This window comes from Vespa velutina, chromosome 5 (genome assembly GCF_912470025.1).
Source record: "Vespa velutina chromosome 5, iVesVel2.1, whole genome shotgun sequence".
Taxonomy (NCBI): domain Eukaryota; kingdom Metazoa; phylum Arthropoda; class Insecta; order Hymenoptera; family Vespidae; genus Vespa; species Vespa velutina.
In genome coordinates, this window is record NC_062192.1 from 5,690,674 (window position 1) to 5,708,314 (window position 17,641).

Consider the following 17,641-nt stretch of genomic DNA (forward strand, 5'->3'; position numbering starts at 1 on the left):
ATACAAATAATTAAAATGTGAAAATACGTAAGCTAGGATATACGTAAGTAGTTACATACATATATATATATACATATACATATATATCTGGCTTTTCTCTGTTAGATAAAAAAAAAATGTACGAAGCAAACGACATCATACTCGTGATTGCGATAAAAACTAATCGTTTTATTGAGCCGATGATAAATGAGAGTTGTGTATTAGTTAAATGGAAAAAAGATGAAAGGAAAGAAAGGAATTTTTGTGCTATACATCGGACTCGAGATACCAATCTATCAATCGGAAGAGTTAAAAGGTATAAATTTCAAGGACGCGTCCACGCAAAACCTCAACACCCGATGTTTAATACCTTAAGGGATTGATAAAAAGACGAATATGATAAAGAAGAAAATGAAAAAGAGGATCGCCCGGTCGAATGTATATGAGGATGAGATAGGAATCTGTGAAAAGAGATATCCTCTTAACCATTCTTCCTTACCTGGTCAGGCCTCAGGCCAGGCGGTACCCACGTGTACTCTTCGAGTGCGCATCCGCTATCGTCGTCGCTTTGCGAGTGCCTCTGATGATGCATCAGAGCTTCCTGGAGAGCAAGACCAGCCGGTGCCGCTTGCACCGGGCTCTTGAACGGTTCCTGATGGGAGCCTGCCCCGGCACCGCTTTGAAACGCCATTGCCATCGCCATCGGCGGACCCGGGCCAAGGCCCAATCCAGATGGGCCGCCCGTTTCCGTCGATCCTCTTTGATGTTCTTCCCTTGGACACCTGCAGCTTCTGCACACCTTTCTGTAAGAGTGTGTAAATCGTCATTAACGATCGTAACATACTAAGATCATAATTCGTCATTCTTTTTTTCGTTTATCATTTAATTTGTAATCTTTTCATCTATCATTTAATTTTTAACGAGAAAGTTGTCTCTTTTATATCTTTAATATTACGAAATAATAATCGATTCTTTTAAAGATATAATAAGTGTTGTTACAAATAAAAAATAATATTACAATAAAACGACAATTCGATTTAATATAATATATTGTATAATTTAATTTCTTATCGATTTTACAAGTAGTAAAAAGAAGACAATGATAGCTCATCATTTCGAATTATCTTTTGAGAAGTAACAAGAGAGGTATATCTTTTATACATCTAATAACACGGAATAATAATGACGTTCATTTGAAGATACAAGTGCCGTTATAATTAAGAAATGTATTATAATAAAACGGCACTTATTTATGTACCAATCTAATATATAGTGTATATATAAATTTTTTTTATCAGTATATAACAGATCGTAAAAATAAGACAATGATAGTTCACATTATCTTAACGAGTATGTTTCCTTTGTATGTGAAACGATACGAAATAATATCTTATCAATATCTTATCAATCATTAAATTGTCGAAAGAGAATTAATTTATATAGCATTGGATTGGCTGATTTTTAATATTTTATAACGAAATATAAATCTCATTAATATAATAGTTTTTATATATTAACTGACCAAACGTTATACTATTGAGATTTAATATCGATATATTTAATAAAAATATTAAAAATTCTGATAGTAAACATATTGGTCAATTCAATAATATTATTTTATACAATAACGCGAATAATTAAAATTTTATTTGTCATTTAAAGAACGATATAACGATATAATCCAATTTTACAGTTTACTGTCTGTAAAAAAAGAAAAGAAAAAGAAAAATAACTCATTGTTAAGATTATATTTTCCTTTTTTTTTCTTTTTTTTTTTTTCCAGTAAATCTAATAAACATCATCTTAATAAACACCGATTGCTTTTTCACACTTTGTCTTTTCATTCTTATAAACAATGAAAATTAAATGAACATAATTCAATTGGTATTCCAATTGAAAGAATATTTTCAAGCGATCGACGAAAGACTTACTCCGTGACATCGTAACAAGAATGCAAGGATCCACACTCGTTGATACGATTGGGCTCGCGACGATCGTTTTCAAAGTTCACCGTGGTCGTCGCGTCATGAGCACCGTTCAAGTATTCCACGCACTTCTCCGTGGGACTGGCACGCGAGGCCGTCAGGGCCGGACAACCGACCATAACACCAACGACATCCTCTTCTTCTACGTCGACGACATCGACGTCGACCTCGTTAGTATCGCCCTTACGATTTCTCAAGAAATCGTCGAGGTAATGTTCACCGTTCGCTGGTAAATCGTAAACGATCTGGGACTGCGACCAACTATTTCCAAGTTCTGACCTTCGACCTTCGACCTCGACGTTCCTATCCTCGGCATTGCCTTTCGCGGTATGTTGTTCGTTCTTTCTAGCGTAAAGTCGTCGAAGGTAGGCCTCCTGGTGGCTTCTGGTTGCCCAACAACCACCCTGCCACCATCTCCTGGAACCAAGGACAGTAGCTGTTCGCCTTCTGGCTAAGCTACTCGAAGTCGAGGTACTTGCCTCTGGTCGCACCAACGCGATCAACGCGTTCGACAGCTTCTCCTTCTTCATATCTTTTCTCTCTCTCTCTTTCTCTCTCTCTTTCTCTCCTTCCTCGTTTTCTCACTTGTTTTTAAGATTAATCAGCGTCAAATCGACGTAAGTGAATATTCATCATCATCCGATTTCTTTCTCCGTACATCTCACGTCCTTCTTAAATCGAAGGACGTCCTTCTCGGGAGATCTTCCGACGTTCATCGTTAACCTGATCAATTTGGTAATCCTATCGCGATAAACTTTTGGCGGGAGCTTTCGATTCTTTGCGGTTCATTGGAGCGAGTTACACGTTTTAACAGGAGACTCGATGAAATATGAAGGACTTCGCGGTTATCGGGGAAAAGAGGAGGTGGGGATGATACTAGGGCGTTGAAGATGGGTTAAGACGAGAAAGATAAAAGAAAAGAATACGAAGATGAAGCAAAAGATGAAGCAAAAGATGAAGCAAAAGAAAAAGAAGAAGAAAAAGAAGAAGAAGAAGAAGAAGACGAAGGTCTATAGATGTATTGAGCTAGAGAGTGCAAAAGGGGGAAAGAGAGAAAGAGAGAAAGAGAAACAGAGAGAGAGAGAAAGAGAGAGAGAGAGAGAGAGATGGGTCGAGTACGCGCTACGGCGAAAGCACCGACCACGAACGAGCCGGAGGACGAAAGGATAGGGGACTTGGAAAAGGGAGGTGGAGGACTGGAGGAACGATCAAGAGAGGGAGAGAGAAAGAAAGAGAAGAGAGAGGGGCAAAGGGAGAGAAAGAAAGAGAGAGAAACAAGCAATCTGTACGTATAACCGGTAGTACACATCGGAGATTAACGTTTTAATACGCGGCACTGCTCGTGGACTACAAAGCCGAGCGCCGTGGGTATCTCGACGGCGTGTTGAACGAACAGGAGAAGGAGATGAGGAAGGACAAGCGAGTACAGAGACAGACAGATAGAGATAGAGATAGAGACATAGAGAGAAACAGAGAGAGAGAGAGAGAGAGAGAGAGAGAGAGAGAGAGAGAAATGAAAAAGAAAAACAAAATTTCTCTCTTTCGATCGACTTGCTCCGAGAAAAGATCAATTGAATGATCTCTCTCGAGCTGTCTTTTTACTTGAAGGGGGGAAAGAGGGAAAGAGAGAGGGAGAGAGGGCGGGATAGTTGGACGGAGGTAAGAGGAAGTGGTGGAGGAGCAGGAGGAGAAGGAGGAGGAGGAGGAGGAGGAGGAGGAGGAGGAGGAGGAGGAGGAAGGGGAGCAAGGAAAAAAGGATTCTTAGACGAATGTTGTCCGATCACGTTGTAGAAATATCTTGAATGTTAGGTTAAAAGTCCTTTCGTATAACACTGAACGTTAAGGAGATATAAACACATGTGTGTATATATATATATCTATATATCTATATATATATATATATGTCCCTTTTGATTTTCGTATTTGTTACTGTATACCGTTGGGAGCGGTTATAACTCGCGTCTGGAGCCGGCGAGTGAGGCATTAAAACCTTCTAGAAGCGGCGTTCACCAGTCTTTCCTTCCTTCCTTCTCTCTTGGCACGGGGCGCTCTGAGGCCGAGCGGACACTGAGCCCACTCTCTCGGGGCCTTTCCTCACGGAGAACGCAGCACCAGCAGCACAGTACAAGGAGGGAAGGTAAGTGGAAGAAGAGGAGAAAGAGAGAAAGAGAAAAAGAGAGAAAGAGAAGGAGGAGGAGGAGGAGGAGGAGGAGGAGGGGGGGGGGGGGGGGGAGGGGGAGGAGGAAAGGGGCCTCGTGCGCGAGCGAGGACAGGACTCTATAGACCTTCTTCGTGCGTGTAACTTCGTCGACGGCACCAATACCCAAGAGATATCTCCCACTACCGAACCCACTAACGCCAGTACCACGTTCGATTTATATTTATATTCATTTCTAATACCGTGCGCTTAGGGTGTTGGGGGCCCTCTGTGACCGGGGCCCTCTCGACCACGTACGATGTCCTCCTCCTGTACCACGATCTGTTCAACGATTCTTTTACTTATGCGAACACGCGTCTCACGGGTCTCGTTTTTTCGTTCGGTCTCGTCTTTCCCCGATCCCACCTCAGGCCGTCACTTCTCTCTTCCCCCACCCCCTCCCGCCCCGCCTTCCGCCCTTCCGTAGATTGTGCCCTCACAATGCAATTTTATTTTTTACGTTTATTTTTGTTTCTTTCTTACGTTTTTTTTTTGTTTTTCTTCCTTTTTTTTTCTCTATTTTCTTTTTTTTTTCTGTGTGTGTGTGTGTGTGTGTGTGTGCGTATTTCGATATTACTTTCGTCGAATCCGAAAAGAAAAAGAACTATATCTTCGAAGAGTTTTCACGAAGGTTATATGTATGTGTCGGATGATATAAACCGTGACTATATGGCTCCATGCATATATGGTGTTTTGGTAATCCATTTATACGAGTTAAAGTTCATCGATGGATTCGATTGGGCGGGGCCGAACGAACGAAGTGTTACGAAGTTATTTTCTTCGAAATCATCGATTGGAAATAGTGCGGTGAGGGTTGCGGGATTATGGAATGATGGGGAGAGATTAGTAATGGTAGTGATGATAGTAATGGTTATATGGTGGTGGTAGTGCTGATGGATCAATGGGTGCCTGATTATTTTACGTATGAAAGAATATTAAAGTGTTCCGTAGGTGTTACGTAGTGTCAAGAATGAACGTACATATGTTTCTTCACTTTTTCTTTGTTTTTTTTTTTTTTTCTTTCGTGAACTTCGATCGAAATAAAAATTTTTTATTAGATTCTTCGGGAGAAGCCGGGGGAGGATTTTACGTTCGATAATTTTTCAATTCTATTCTATATTTTTTCTATCGTGCTATCAAACGTTTCTCTATTTCATCGGTACATTCGTATAATTGTTAATTATTTCGATCAAAGAACGTAATCCTTACGCAAAATCCTGTGGATCTTTTTTCAGGACGTCGATTCAACATGGGCATGGCAAGTTGGGAGCATCATCAACGGAATAACCTTTCTATGCGTCTGCGTTCCGAAACGAAAGTCTTTCCTTTTGTTTTTTCTTTTTTCTTTTTTTTTTTTTTTTTTCTTTTTTGGTACTTCTTTTTCTTTTCCTCGAAACCTTTTTACGCATCGCTGCATCCGAGAGTGAAGAGTTTCTTCTTCCGCGGACCTTACGAATTTCCTGTTGACCGGCCTCATAACGTTCTTACGTACATACGTACATACATACATACATACATACATAAATACGTCTCAAGCTCTCGAACGACCTTGAGAAATTCTACTCCTTATGGTATATATGTATGTCTCTTCTCGAAGACACCTGTCACGCGATCCAAGAAGAAGCAGCTGTCGTACATACAAACCGAATCCACGTCCGTTATCGATTTGATTCAGCTTCAGCGGTTACGATCACGTTTCTCTTTCGATTCACTGATTACGAACAGAGAATATGTCGACAGGTAGCATATCTTAATTTTATTATTGTCCTGACAAAAGAACCTCTTGAAGGAGAAAAAATGAAAAGAAAGAAAGAAAGAAAAAAGAAAACATTTCCTTCAGAAAAAAAGGTTCGAAGGTTCCGTGCTAATTAATACTTTTTCTTTTCTTCTTTTCTTATTTTTTTTTTTTTTTTTTTTTTTTTTTTTAAATTATTTATTATCATCATTTCAGGATAATTAACATGATCGTGGATATTTAACGTGATCGTAATTACGTAAATATATACGATACGTAAAATCGATTGTTTTAAGATCAGTAAAAATCCTTCAATTTAAAATCATGCAAATTATTCAGTTTAATCATAATCATGAATATTCATAATATCTCAATTTAATTCAATGACTTGAATTAAAAGAAATTAGTTTCGATCGTTCTCAAAGCAAGCATATACGTAACCTGTTTAACATTTAAGTTCAGAAATCACATTTACATATGTTACCTAGTTACATTAATTTATTTATCATACGTTAATCTTTACAGAATAATGCATCGAGGGAACTAAGAAGAATTATTCGCGATATCTAAACTGACGCTTCGTTCTTTTTACTTTTATTTTTTCTTTCTTTTTCTTTGCTCTTTTTTTTTTTTTTCTTTTTTTTTTCTTTCCACGTTTCCCGCGCTTCATATCCAGTAACTACACGACGTCTCCTTTCATTTCCCACGACAACTTATTACAACTTCCCTTGGTTAGTTATGTGCGATGTAACGAGAGAAAGAGACATAAAGACAGAAAAGGAAAGAGAAAATTCAATAACTCGACTTCTTCTTCTTCTTCTTCTTCGATATTCGGTAGGGTCGTCTTTCGTAGAAACTGCACTCGAGGATCTTCTTTAAATATTTGTCATGCGTTAGCCCGACAGAAGTGTTCCGTTCAATTCATAGCCTTAGCTTTGTACAACATATATTCGTTTGCTACTCATTCTATGCTCTTTCGACGAATTTAGTTTATTTCTTTTTCTTTTTTTCTTCCTCTTTCTAAGACATATCCCATAAAATAGAAAATGATCGATGAAAGTTACGAACGATGATTTGAAATTGGTTTTCTAGAGAAACGAGATATTTATGTTAATTTCGAAATTTTTATCCCCCTTCGAATTGATCATCCAGCGATCCGTTTCATCGATCATATTAGTTTTTTCTCTCTCTCTCTCTCTCTCTCTCTCTTTTTTTGTACGTAACCAAAATGAAAGATAATTATCAAATTCTAAAGATTTATTATCTCTCACAATAATCGCGTTATAATTTTCCTTTTTATAAACGAATCTCGAATTTTTGTACATCGAATTATTCCCTCATTATTCCGTCGGAAATCTATTTTTCTCGAAACATTTAAAATCCCGTAAAGGATCAACGGGGAATACAATTAATTTCAAGTTCGTTGTTGCGATGTGTTAACCGTCGACGATAACGGAACGAGATGACTGTTCTGAAGAGAGATCGGAGGAAGTAAGGGGCGAATCTATTCGTGGTTACTTCTTAGAGGTTATCTCGAGCGTATTCAGGACAGGCTTTGCATTAGCCGATGATCGATGCCATAGATTTATAACGTACGTACATACTTCCGTGTCAAATCGTCGCACAAAGAACCTATAGTGAGTGCATTCATCTCATATCCTGTTATCTTCGACACTATATCTGAATATCTTACGGCGATCGTCCGCTTTCTAACATATAACGTGTAATTACGGTTAACTCTCTGTCCTCCCCCCGCCGCCGCCGATCACCCAATTAAAATTCAATATAACGTCGAAGTTCATTAGAAATTCGAAATTGGTTAACTAGTTTAATAACTAACCGTCGCGAAACAAGTTTAATCTCGGTCAACCTTATTTCGTACATTCGATCACTAATCATACCCAGTCCCAGTTTATCTTTCTTTAAAGGTTAACATCAACGTTCTCGCTAATAGCCGAGACATCCAAGACAGGCGAGAAAGTAATTAATTACTAAGACTAATCGATTGAATTCCAGAGTTTGTCAGGATTCTACAATCATTCCTTATTTCGATTAAAGTCCAGACGTACCTACTATGTACTTACTTACATAGAAAGGACTCGTTAATGCGATCCAAGTGTTCCGCAAAATGCGTGCATGTAAAGAAGGAACGAGGAGGAAATCCAGAAGGAAATTATGCAGATTGTAGACTCCCAGCTTCTCTTCGTGGGCTGACCGGATGGTTTCCCCCCCACCCTCTCACTCTCTCTCTCTCTCTCTTTCTCTCTCTGTCTGTCTTTCTCTATCTTTCTCTTTCTCTCGTTCTTACTCATGTTCCATGATGCTCGAATACATCCGTCGAATGGCTCGCGTCGTCTCAGCAACGGCAACGTACTTACTTCGGACGATCGAACATCTCGCTAGAATCTACGAACTTCCAGTTTCCTATCGACCTACCTGTCCCTTCATGATTTCTCGTCTTTCCTGCAAGTAACGCTTGTGCGCACTTCGATCTTGATTATGTACGCCTACGATAGAAAAAGAGAAAAAGAGATGGGATCTACATGCCTACGTGGAAAACCTTCCAGTATCGTATAGAAAGAGATTATAGATGGGAATAAATGTATGAATACAAGATTAATCTATGGCCAATTTAGTTTTGATATTGCTAATTCACTCTCTCTCTCTCTCTCTTTCTCTCTTTCATTACACATATATATATATATATATATATATATATATATAATAATAATAATAATAATAATAATAATAATAATAATAATAATAATAATAATAATAATTTTGAAAATAGTGTTATTATGTAAATCGAAATTATTAATGAAATCAATGAAATATTTTTTCATGAATTGCCGATTAACTTCGAGCTTTCTTTTTTATGAGGACGAAGACATAAATTATTAATCGGGTATACGTAAACATGATTTTTAAGAAAGTGGATTTATGTATCTACCTATATATATACAAATACATACATGTATATATCTACCTATATATGTATACACATTTACGAGATATATATATATATATATATATATATTCGAGAAACTTTGTCGTTATTCTATCTTAGGTATATTTGCCGATGATTTTAGCATCGACTACAGAAGATTTCGAGTACACCAGACGTACGGACGAGGATTTTAGTTCTCGTCACGTACGCCATTTACATGTGTCTCTTGCGAGTAAGAAAAGGGGGAAAAAAAAGAAGAAAGAAAGAAAGAAAGAAAGAAAGAAAGAAAGAAACGAAGAACGAAAAACGAAGAAAAAGAAACAAACTATAAAATAAAAAAGGATGAAAGAAAGAAGGAGAAGAAAAAAAAAATTCCAACATCGTGACTATTGTCCGATCAATTATTAATTATATCACGTACCACTGTGACCAGTCTTTACGCGGTTCTGTTAAAGACGATCAAAGTTATGTCTCTTTTCTTACGATGAAGACACCCGTGGTAATTACGTCCTACCGACTATCTCAAGAAAATAGAAAGAGAAAGAGAAAGAGAAAGAGAGAGAGAGAGAGAGAGAGAGAGAGAGAGAGAGAGAGAGAGAGAGAGAGAGATAGAAAGAGACATTTACACCAAGCCGGTTCGTCGAATAAAAAGCATGATATCTCTTAATCGGTGTTCCTGGGATTGTTGAACTCGAATCGTAATGACGAACCAATCGAAAGAAAGAGACAGAGAGACAGATAGAGGGAAACAAAGAGAAAAAGAGAGAGAGAGAGAGAGAGAGAGAGAGAGAGAGAGTGGGAGAAGAAAAATAGGACCAAGTGTGGTCCATTGAGAGGGATATAGTTGACACGAGAATGGAAGATAAGAAGAAGAGTAAAAAAAAAAAAAAGAAAAGAAAAAGAAAAGAAACGTATCAGTTCAAACTATCGCCGCTAATCGTATTTTCTCTGATCTCTATAAAAGACACAATGATAAAAAGAAAGAGACAGAGACAGAGAGAGAGAGAGAAAGAGAGAGAGAGAGAGAGAGACATATATAGAGTATAGAAATTTTGCACGTTAGCTCGGAGTCATTCCAACGGACCCCGGGCGTCGAGAGTACTTTCTCTATTTTCATTCCTCGAAGATGGGGCTCCGGCCTGGCTCCGGCGATCCGGTTTACCTATCTCGTCCAATAAACATCGTGGCATCCCGTGAAAATTCTTCTACAGCAGGGCCTCCGGTAGCTATAACACGGCACGGCCGATATTTGCTTGACCGTGAAAAGCGGATTGCGATGCTCGTTCACCTGCCTCTCTATCTATCTATCTATCGACACAGAGGAGACTCACTCTACGCGTGAACAAAAACATCTTTTTCTTCTTTCTTTCTTTCTTTCTCTCTCTCTCTCTCTCTCTCTCTTTCTTGTTCCTGTACCGTTTCTCTTCGAGACGAGGCTGACTGGCCGGCCAATACGGATTTCTTCTTCTTCTTCTAAAACGCGTTTACGACGTGCAAGTACGATGTTCTCTTAGGGGCCGATACATACATACATACATACATACATACATACATACATACATACATATAGACATATATACATACATACATATAAACATACATACGTATCATACGTGTATACGTACGTATATACATACTTAGGTATCAGAGTAGAGAACGTCTTACGGTTTGCCACAACGTGCTACGTATGCGGATTAACTTTTTATTTGATTGACGTATAAGGCACGCGTAGGGTAATAAATCCTTATAGTACCTATGGACGGACGAAAGATCTTGACGGATTTTCAAGGAAATCACTGAACCTCCGAGACTTAACTTAAGTTTTCGAGAAGAAGAAGAAGAAAAAGAAAAAGAAAAAGAAGAAGAAGAAGAAGAAAAAGAGGAAGACGAAGACGAAGACGAAGAAGAAGAAAAAGAGGAGGAAGAAGAAGACCTTTCTACTTCCTACTATTCGTATCGTCATCATCATCATCATCATCATCATCATCATCATCATCATCATCATCATCATCATCATCATTATTATCAGCATCATCATCATCGTCCTTGTCGTCGTCGTTTTAGTCGTCCTAGTCGTCGTCCTAGTCGTCGTAGTCATAGTCAACGATTTTAAAGAACGAATTCAAACACCTTCGCATCTTTCCTTAGCGACAACGAAACATACATTAACGTCACTTCTTGTATCGTCGTTGAACGAACGATCGATAACCAAGCGTCAGAAAACCCTTCCCCCCTCTCTTTCTCTCTCTCTCTCTCTCTATATATATATATTTATCTCTTTCTATCTTTTCCACCGACAGGCGATCCATCTTGTAAGTGGCTCGACAAATTGTTTCATCTCCTATCCCATATCTCATAGATCCCGGAAGCCGATGGGTGTTGACGTTGGATTTCTACCAGTGAAAATTCGCGATGGCGAATTCTCAATTCTTCTTTCTTTCTTTCTTTCTTTCTTTGTTTTTTATTTTTTTTTTTTTTTATTTTTTATTTTCTTTTTTATTTTTTAATATCATTAAATAAAGAGAAAAAGAAAGAGAAAATGACAAGCAAAGAAATAATAGTGAAGAAATGAATGAGGAAGGGAAAGGGGAGAATAGAAAAAGAAAAAAGAAACAATACAAAGAAAATAAGAAGAAGAAGAAAAAGAAGAAAGAAAAGTAGAACGAAATCGAATTACGATATTTCGTTATTTGCGGCCGTGCGAGAATGAGCCCTGTGAGAATGAGAAAACGAGAGAATGAGAGAATGAGTGTTAGAGTAGAGAGGGAATGAGAGAATGAGAGAATGAGAAAGAGAAAGAAGATAGTGAATTCAGGTAGTAGCCAAGTTGCCGTAGTAGATTAGTAGTAGTATTATTATAATCATAGTAGTAGTAGTAGTAGTAGTAGTAGTAGTAATAGTAGTAGTAGTAGTAGTAGTAGTGGTAGTAGTAGTAGTAGTAGTGTAGTAGTAGTATTAGTAGTAGTAGTAGTACTGACTCGCGCTCACGGGAAAGGTACGACGGAATAGAACGAGCGCGGTCGGGACTGTAATTTAGAGAAAAACGTTCCTTCGAAGCCGCGGGGCCCTACTTTTCGTGCCCGCCGACCCGCCTACCTGCCCTCTATTACCGCGCTGGATCGGGAACAACTTGTGTCTCTCTCTCTCTCTCTCTCTTTCTTTCTCATTCTTTTTCATTCTCTCTCTATCTCTCTCTCTCTCTCTCTCTCTCTCTCTCTGTTTGTCTGTTTCTCTTTCTTTCTCATTCTGTTTCTCTGGTACAGCCTACATCCCCACTATTCGTTTACCCCCACTTTTATACCTAACTTCGAGTAAGAGAGGCCGAGGCCTTACCCTACCACTAGCCTAAGAAGAGCCACAGGCATGCGCGCGCGGTTCTTTCGAATCGCAATTTCGTCTTCGGAATCATCTTCCAAGAAGTCCGGCCCTTCCTCGACTACTGCCATCTTTGATAATAGCACTCTTATGACGGTAAAAATGCTTTTGTTCTCTTTCGTCGAACGCTTGATTTGCCCAACCGCCCAAATGCCCAACCCACCATACCTCGCCCCCTAACCCCCCCATCTCAACCCACCTCCCCATCCCATGAGTCTCAATCGTGCGTCTCACTGCGTTAGCTCCGATGTTATTCGAGAATTTCTTTGATTTTTTTCTCTCTTTCTTTCTCTCTCTCTCCCTCCCTCTCTCTCTCTCTCTCTCTCTCTCTTGGAAAATCGATTAGTCTTTTGTTTCCTTTTTCTTTTCTTTTTTCTTTTAATTTTTCTTTTTCTTCTTCTTCTTCTTTTCTTAATTTTTTTTTTTTTTATTTAATTTTTTTTTTTTTTTTTTTTGATACATACTGCCCGATAATTTTCAGAGGAATATTAAAATTTGATTGGATTAAACGCGATTTATGAGAAAATTCAAGCGTCGAGCGCGCAGATAAAAAGATCATTAAAAATCTTATCTCATTAATTTTATTTTTATTTATGGATATAAACGATATTTAATAGTAAATGCATATATATATATATATATATATATATATATATATATATATATATATATATATAAAGTAAATGTGAAACCAAAATGTATAGTACAAATATTAAATTTATGAATATGTTTTATATATTTATTATATATATATGAATATGTTTTATATATTTTATAATTTATGAATATGTTATTAATATATTTGATAGGAATAATTAAAATCGACGTAATTTTATTTTAAATCAATTTATATAGTTAATAATAATCTAATTATATGATTTTATTATATGTCATTATGTTTTATAACTATAAGAAAATTTATTTCCAAGGTGTTCGATATCTAATCACGTACATACACATATTATAATTATTATGTAATATATGTTTCCTAAGAAACGTTCCGATAAGATAGCTTACATAAGTTACAAATTTACGATATAAATGTTATATGAGACATGAATTGTCATTAAGATCCACTGTCACACACACACACACACACACACACACACACACACGTATATATATATAGCATTTAGAAATATTTCAAAGAAACACGAAGAAACGAAGAAATGTTTTTAAGTAGATAATATATTCCAAAAGAGATTAGATAGAAAACTATAAATTTATAAATTTAACTGGTATGATGTCTGGTATAAACGCACGAGAGTTATGTTACACGTCCTTTTCCAAAATAAAAACGACATTCAAAAGAACATTTTTATTTGTCAAGAAAATATATAATATAGATATAAGCAGAATTATTGACTTTTTCGAAGATCGTAAGGGCAATGGATTATTCCTCGTCTAATACTTTTTTATTACACATCCGTCGTCATCATCATCATCATCATTATTATTATTATTATTATTATTATTATGATTATGATCATCATTAAATATGTATATATATATATATATTTTTTTTTTTTTTTACGAAGGGAAGAAGTCATCGATATTTTTGATTTATCGAAGAAATATTTTTCTGGATATCTTTTTAATCCCTCTTATGTTCCTTTATTCTTTCGCTCTAGAGTTATGAAGGAAGAGTAGCATCATACGGGGTAGAGAAGGATATATCATAGGGATATGACAGATTTACCTTTGTCGGAGGATGAAGGAAAGGACGAAGAAGTACAACTAGAAGAAGAACAAGAAGAAGAGAAAGAAGAGGAAGAAGAGAAGAAGAAGAAGAAGAAGAAGAAGAAGAAGGAAGAACGGGAAAGCGAGTGTTCGTCGGAGATCATGTTGGAAGACTCAGAATGGGGTGCGAAAATGTCTCGACATCTGCTACCACCATGGAGAGTTTTGGAATTATTAATCCTGTCAAAAGTACTAAATCATATCTGGGAGAGTAGTAACAGTAAGTAATAGTAGTAGTAGTAGTAATGGTAGTAGTAGTGGAGAGAAGTCGCAATTTGAGGAAAAGAATGGTCGTCACGTCGTGAACGGCTGACCTTGATTTAGTGTTCTCTTAAGTGTTAGCGATTTACGAGCGATTAGGAAAAGTTTTCTATATGAGAAAGAAAGAGAAGAAAAAAAAAGGAAAAAAACAGAAAAGAAAAGAAAAAAGAAAAGGAGAAAAAGGAGAAAACGAAAAAAAATATAACTCAAATCTGAGATCAATGTGGCAAACGATAATTGAGACTGATATCGGATTATTTGAATTCCTTTAGTTGGCATAAGCAAGTGTTAACAATTTCTTCATAAGATGAAAAATTACGTGGTAGTGTATTCATCGATTTAACGCTACAAGCCCCTTACCTGTGATTGGTCCGAAACGATCGAACTTCTCAAAAGGTATTCTGATGGGTTGAGTAAAGCGGCTTGTAGGGTCAGCGGGCATTCCCTGTTGGATGTTGTTAACGCAGGTAGAAATGTAGAGAAAATATAGCGTTTAATGAATAGCTCGTGCACTGACCTCATCTCACGAGTAATGGAATTTCTAAACATGGATACACTGCCAACCTCTCTCCGCCTCTCTCTCTCTCTCTCTCTCTCTCTGTCTGTCTGTCTGCTTGTCTGTCAGTCTATCAGTCTCTCTTTCTCTTCCTCTTACTCTCTCTCTTTCTCTCTTTCTCTCTCTCTCCTGTTTCCGTTCACATATGTGTTTCTGTCTCCTGCAGCCTTTCGCCCATATATGCCTTCCCCTTTTTATAACCTCTCTCGTTCATCTATTCCACCCTAACTGCCTTTTGAAACCATCAAGAAAGTCCCATTTTACACCCTAATTTGATATCTACTGACTCCTACAGTGGTTCGTTTAAATACAGTACATTCCACAGTTCTGTTGTCTCTTTCCATAGTCTCTGTTTAGTCAGTAGGAATATATTAAAATCCGTGAAGCAAAGTATATTCACGATTTCATCGGGATTCCATGGAAAGCATTAAAGAAAAAGAAGAAAATAAAAAACAAAGAAAAAAGAAAAAAGAAAAATAAAAAGATAAGAATCAGTTAGGGGGATATGAGTGAACGAACAAACGAACTTGGAATATCCATTAATTCCGAGAACTCGGAAAAGTATAAAGTCCAGATAGTATCCAGAAATATCGGAGATTAATTTCAACGTAAACTCGATGATACTAAAATCCGTTTCTTAGAATTCTGTCATATTTGTTCGTTCGTTAAATAACATTAACCATACGATTAAAGACAAACGTAAAAGATTTTGATTTCGACAAGACGGTCACACGTTCGTTCGTATCATGAAAATTCACCATTTCGTAACCGCCTGTCAAGTTGCTATGGTCCATTTATGATTGGTATGATTCCCAAGTTGCTCGTTTCGAGTCTTCTCTCTCGTTACTCACCCTTTAAAACCTTCCCTCATCTCACCTCATCTCATTTCAACTCAACTCACCTAATCCACCCGATACTTTCTCTCCTTTTCACAATTTCAACTAAAACAACGATAACTCTCCGACAAACAACATCTCCGGAACGTACCATTCGTGTATTAATACACGAACGATCGCAGGGTGCTAAAGGCTCACATACCGTTTCTCATCGAGCTTAATTCGCTTCGTATCCCGAGATATATTAATTAACGATGGGACCGACTTGCAACTCAATTTAGAAACAAGCACCTTGTTTGCATACAACGGGCCGAGTAACCGGTAAACGAGAGAGATAGAAAGACAGAGAGAGAGAGAGAGAGAGAGAGAGAGAGAGAGAGAGATAAAGATAAAGAAAGAGATAGAGATAGTGGGTTGCACCCTCTTCGAATATCGCCGAGTCGATGTTAATGGGTTTCAACGGAAAAGGATGAAACGGAAGAGGGTTTCGAAGAGGATCCCAACCACTATCGTCAGCTATACCCAAGTGTTTGAACACCGACCGGATTCGCTCTTAACTCTCATGAGAGTTTAACTTCTTCAAGATGCAGCAGAAGTCTTTTCCTATCACATACTAGGCCACTTTCATATCATTCATGTCATTTAACACGTTCGACATTCGACGCGTCTCTTCGAATAATTTTACATAATTCTCGATCATTTTCAATTTCCTTTCCTCTCGTTTTTCCTCTCTAAACGTGCATTATGCATTTTATCGCGAGATATCGAGTTTAAGATTTTCTCATATCGATATTCGTTCGTTTAATAATGAAAATTTTATACGGGAATGTTGTAATTAAAAGAAAAAACTGTATTGTGTCGTGTAAATTAGAATTTTGTTTAATTAAAAATTGATTAATTAAAATTAATTTATATTCTTTGAAAATTAACAATTTCGAATTGAGGTATATCGGAAAAATGATATTTTTTGTTTTGTTTTTTTCATTTTCCTTTCTTTTTCAATTATTTATTAAATATATCATATAAAAAGCGATGAAATAAAGTTTCGTCGGATTTTGAGACTAGAGACTAAATAAGAGAACTAGAGATCAGAATAAATGAAAATAAAAAGGACAAATCAATGGATCAAATGTATGTATGTGTGTGTGTGTGTGTGTGTTTGTGTGTATGTGTATACTAATAAAATTATTATTATTATTATTATTATTATTAATTTTATTTATAGAATAGTTTTAGTGTATATAGAATTTATACAATCCCAGTAGAATACTATAATACGCCTTGACAAAAATAAATAAATAATTATGGACGATTAAATTGAATGATGAAATTAAAGAAATAAAAAAGATAATATATATATATATATATATATATAATTCTAAGCAATAATAATCTCGTGTCCGCGAATTTGCATGATGAAATGGGTAAAGTACAAATTGCGTTACGGGTCAGAAAGATAAACGACGTTCTCCCTCTCCTAAGTCTGTCTAATCCTTCCTTTCATTCAGAAGCATGCAACGCGTCGAAAGGAAAATATTTATCCGAATATCTTTCCGAAAGGGAAATTAACGAAACGCATCCGTTGAAATATCTTTCGAGGCAGCCTTCTCCTTTTATTTTTCTCTTTCCTTTTTTTTCTTTTTTTTTTTTCTTTTTTCTTTTTTTCTTTTCTACGTGCGTGCACACTAAACCTTTGAAGGTACTATTCCTTACATTATCCCGATGACATTTCACGGACCGAGTAGAGAGATGCATTTGGTTGGTGCGTACGAGGAGATTCTCGTCGGGTTGCTCTTAGTCAACGCTTTGTGATGCTGCTGCTGCGCGTTATTTCGAGCGGCTCACTAAGAACGCTGAGAGTGCAGATTTTACGTCGACCTGAGCAAGGATGATGTGAATGTAGCTTTAAACGCGTTGTGTGTGTCCTGTTGAAGTGCTACCGAGAGTGATAGCGAGAGGGAGAGAAGACAGTGTGTGAGAGAGAAAATCTTGCGCGCGCGCGTAAGGTGCGTGTACGCATGTGATACGTA

At 37.1% G+C, this 17,641-nt stretch overlaps 1 protein-coding gene across 6 annotated transcripts in view; it reads right to left on the reverse strand.

Moving 5' to 3' along the window:
* Positions 1–17,641, reverse strand: part of LOC124949531 (protein prickle-like) — a 104,194-nt gene that overhangs the window by 5,889 nt on the left and 80,664 nt on the right. For 4 of the 6 annotated variants that reach the window (XM_047494746.1, XM_047494748.1, XM_047494745.1 and 1 more), the window contains one exon: positions 479–782. In XM_047494746.1, coding sequence (XP_047350702.1) covers positions 479–782 — 304 coding nt within the window. Of the gene's footprint in view, positions 1–478; positions 783–1,910; positions 4,538–17,641 lie in introns of those variants that run through there. The other 2 variants (XM_047494744.1, XM_047494743.1) reach the window with 2 other exon arrangements.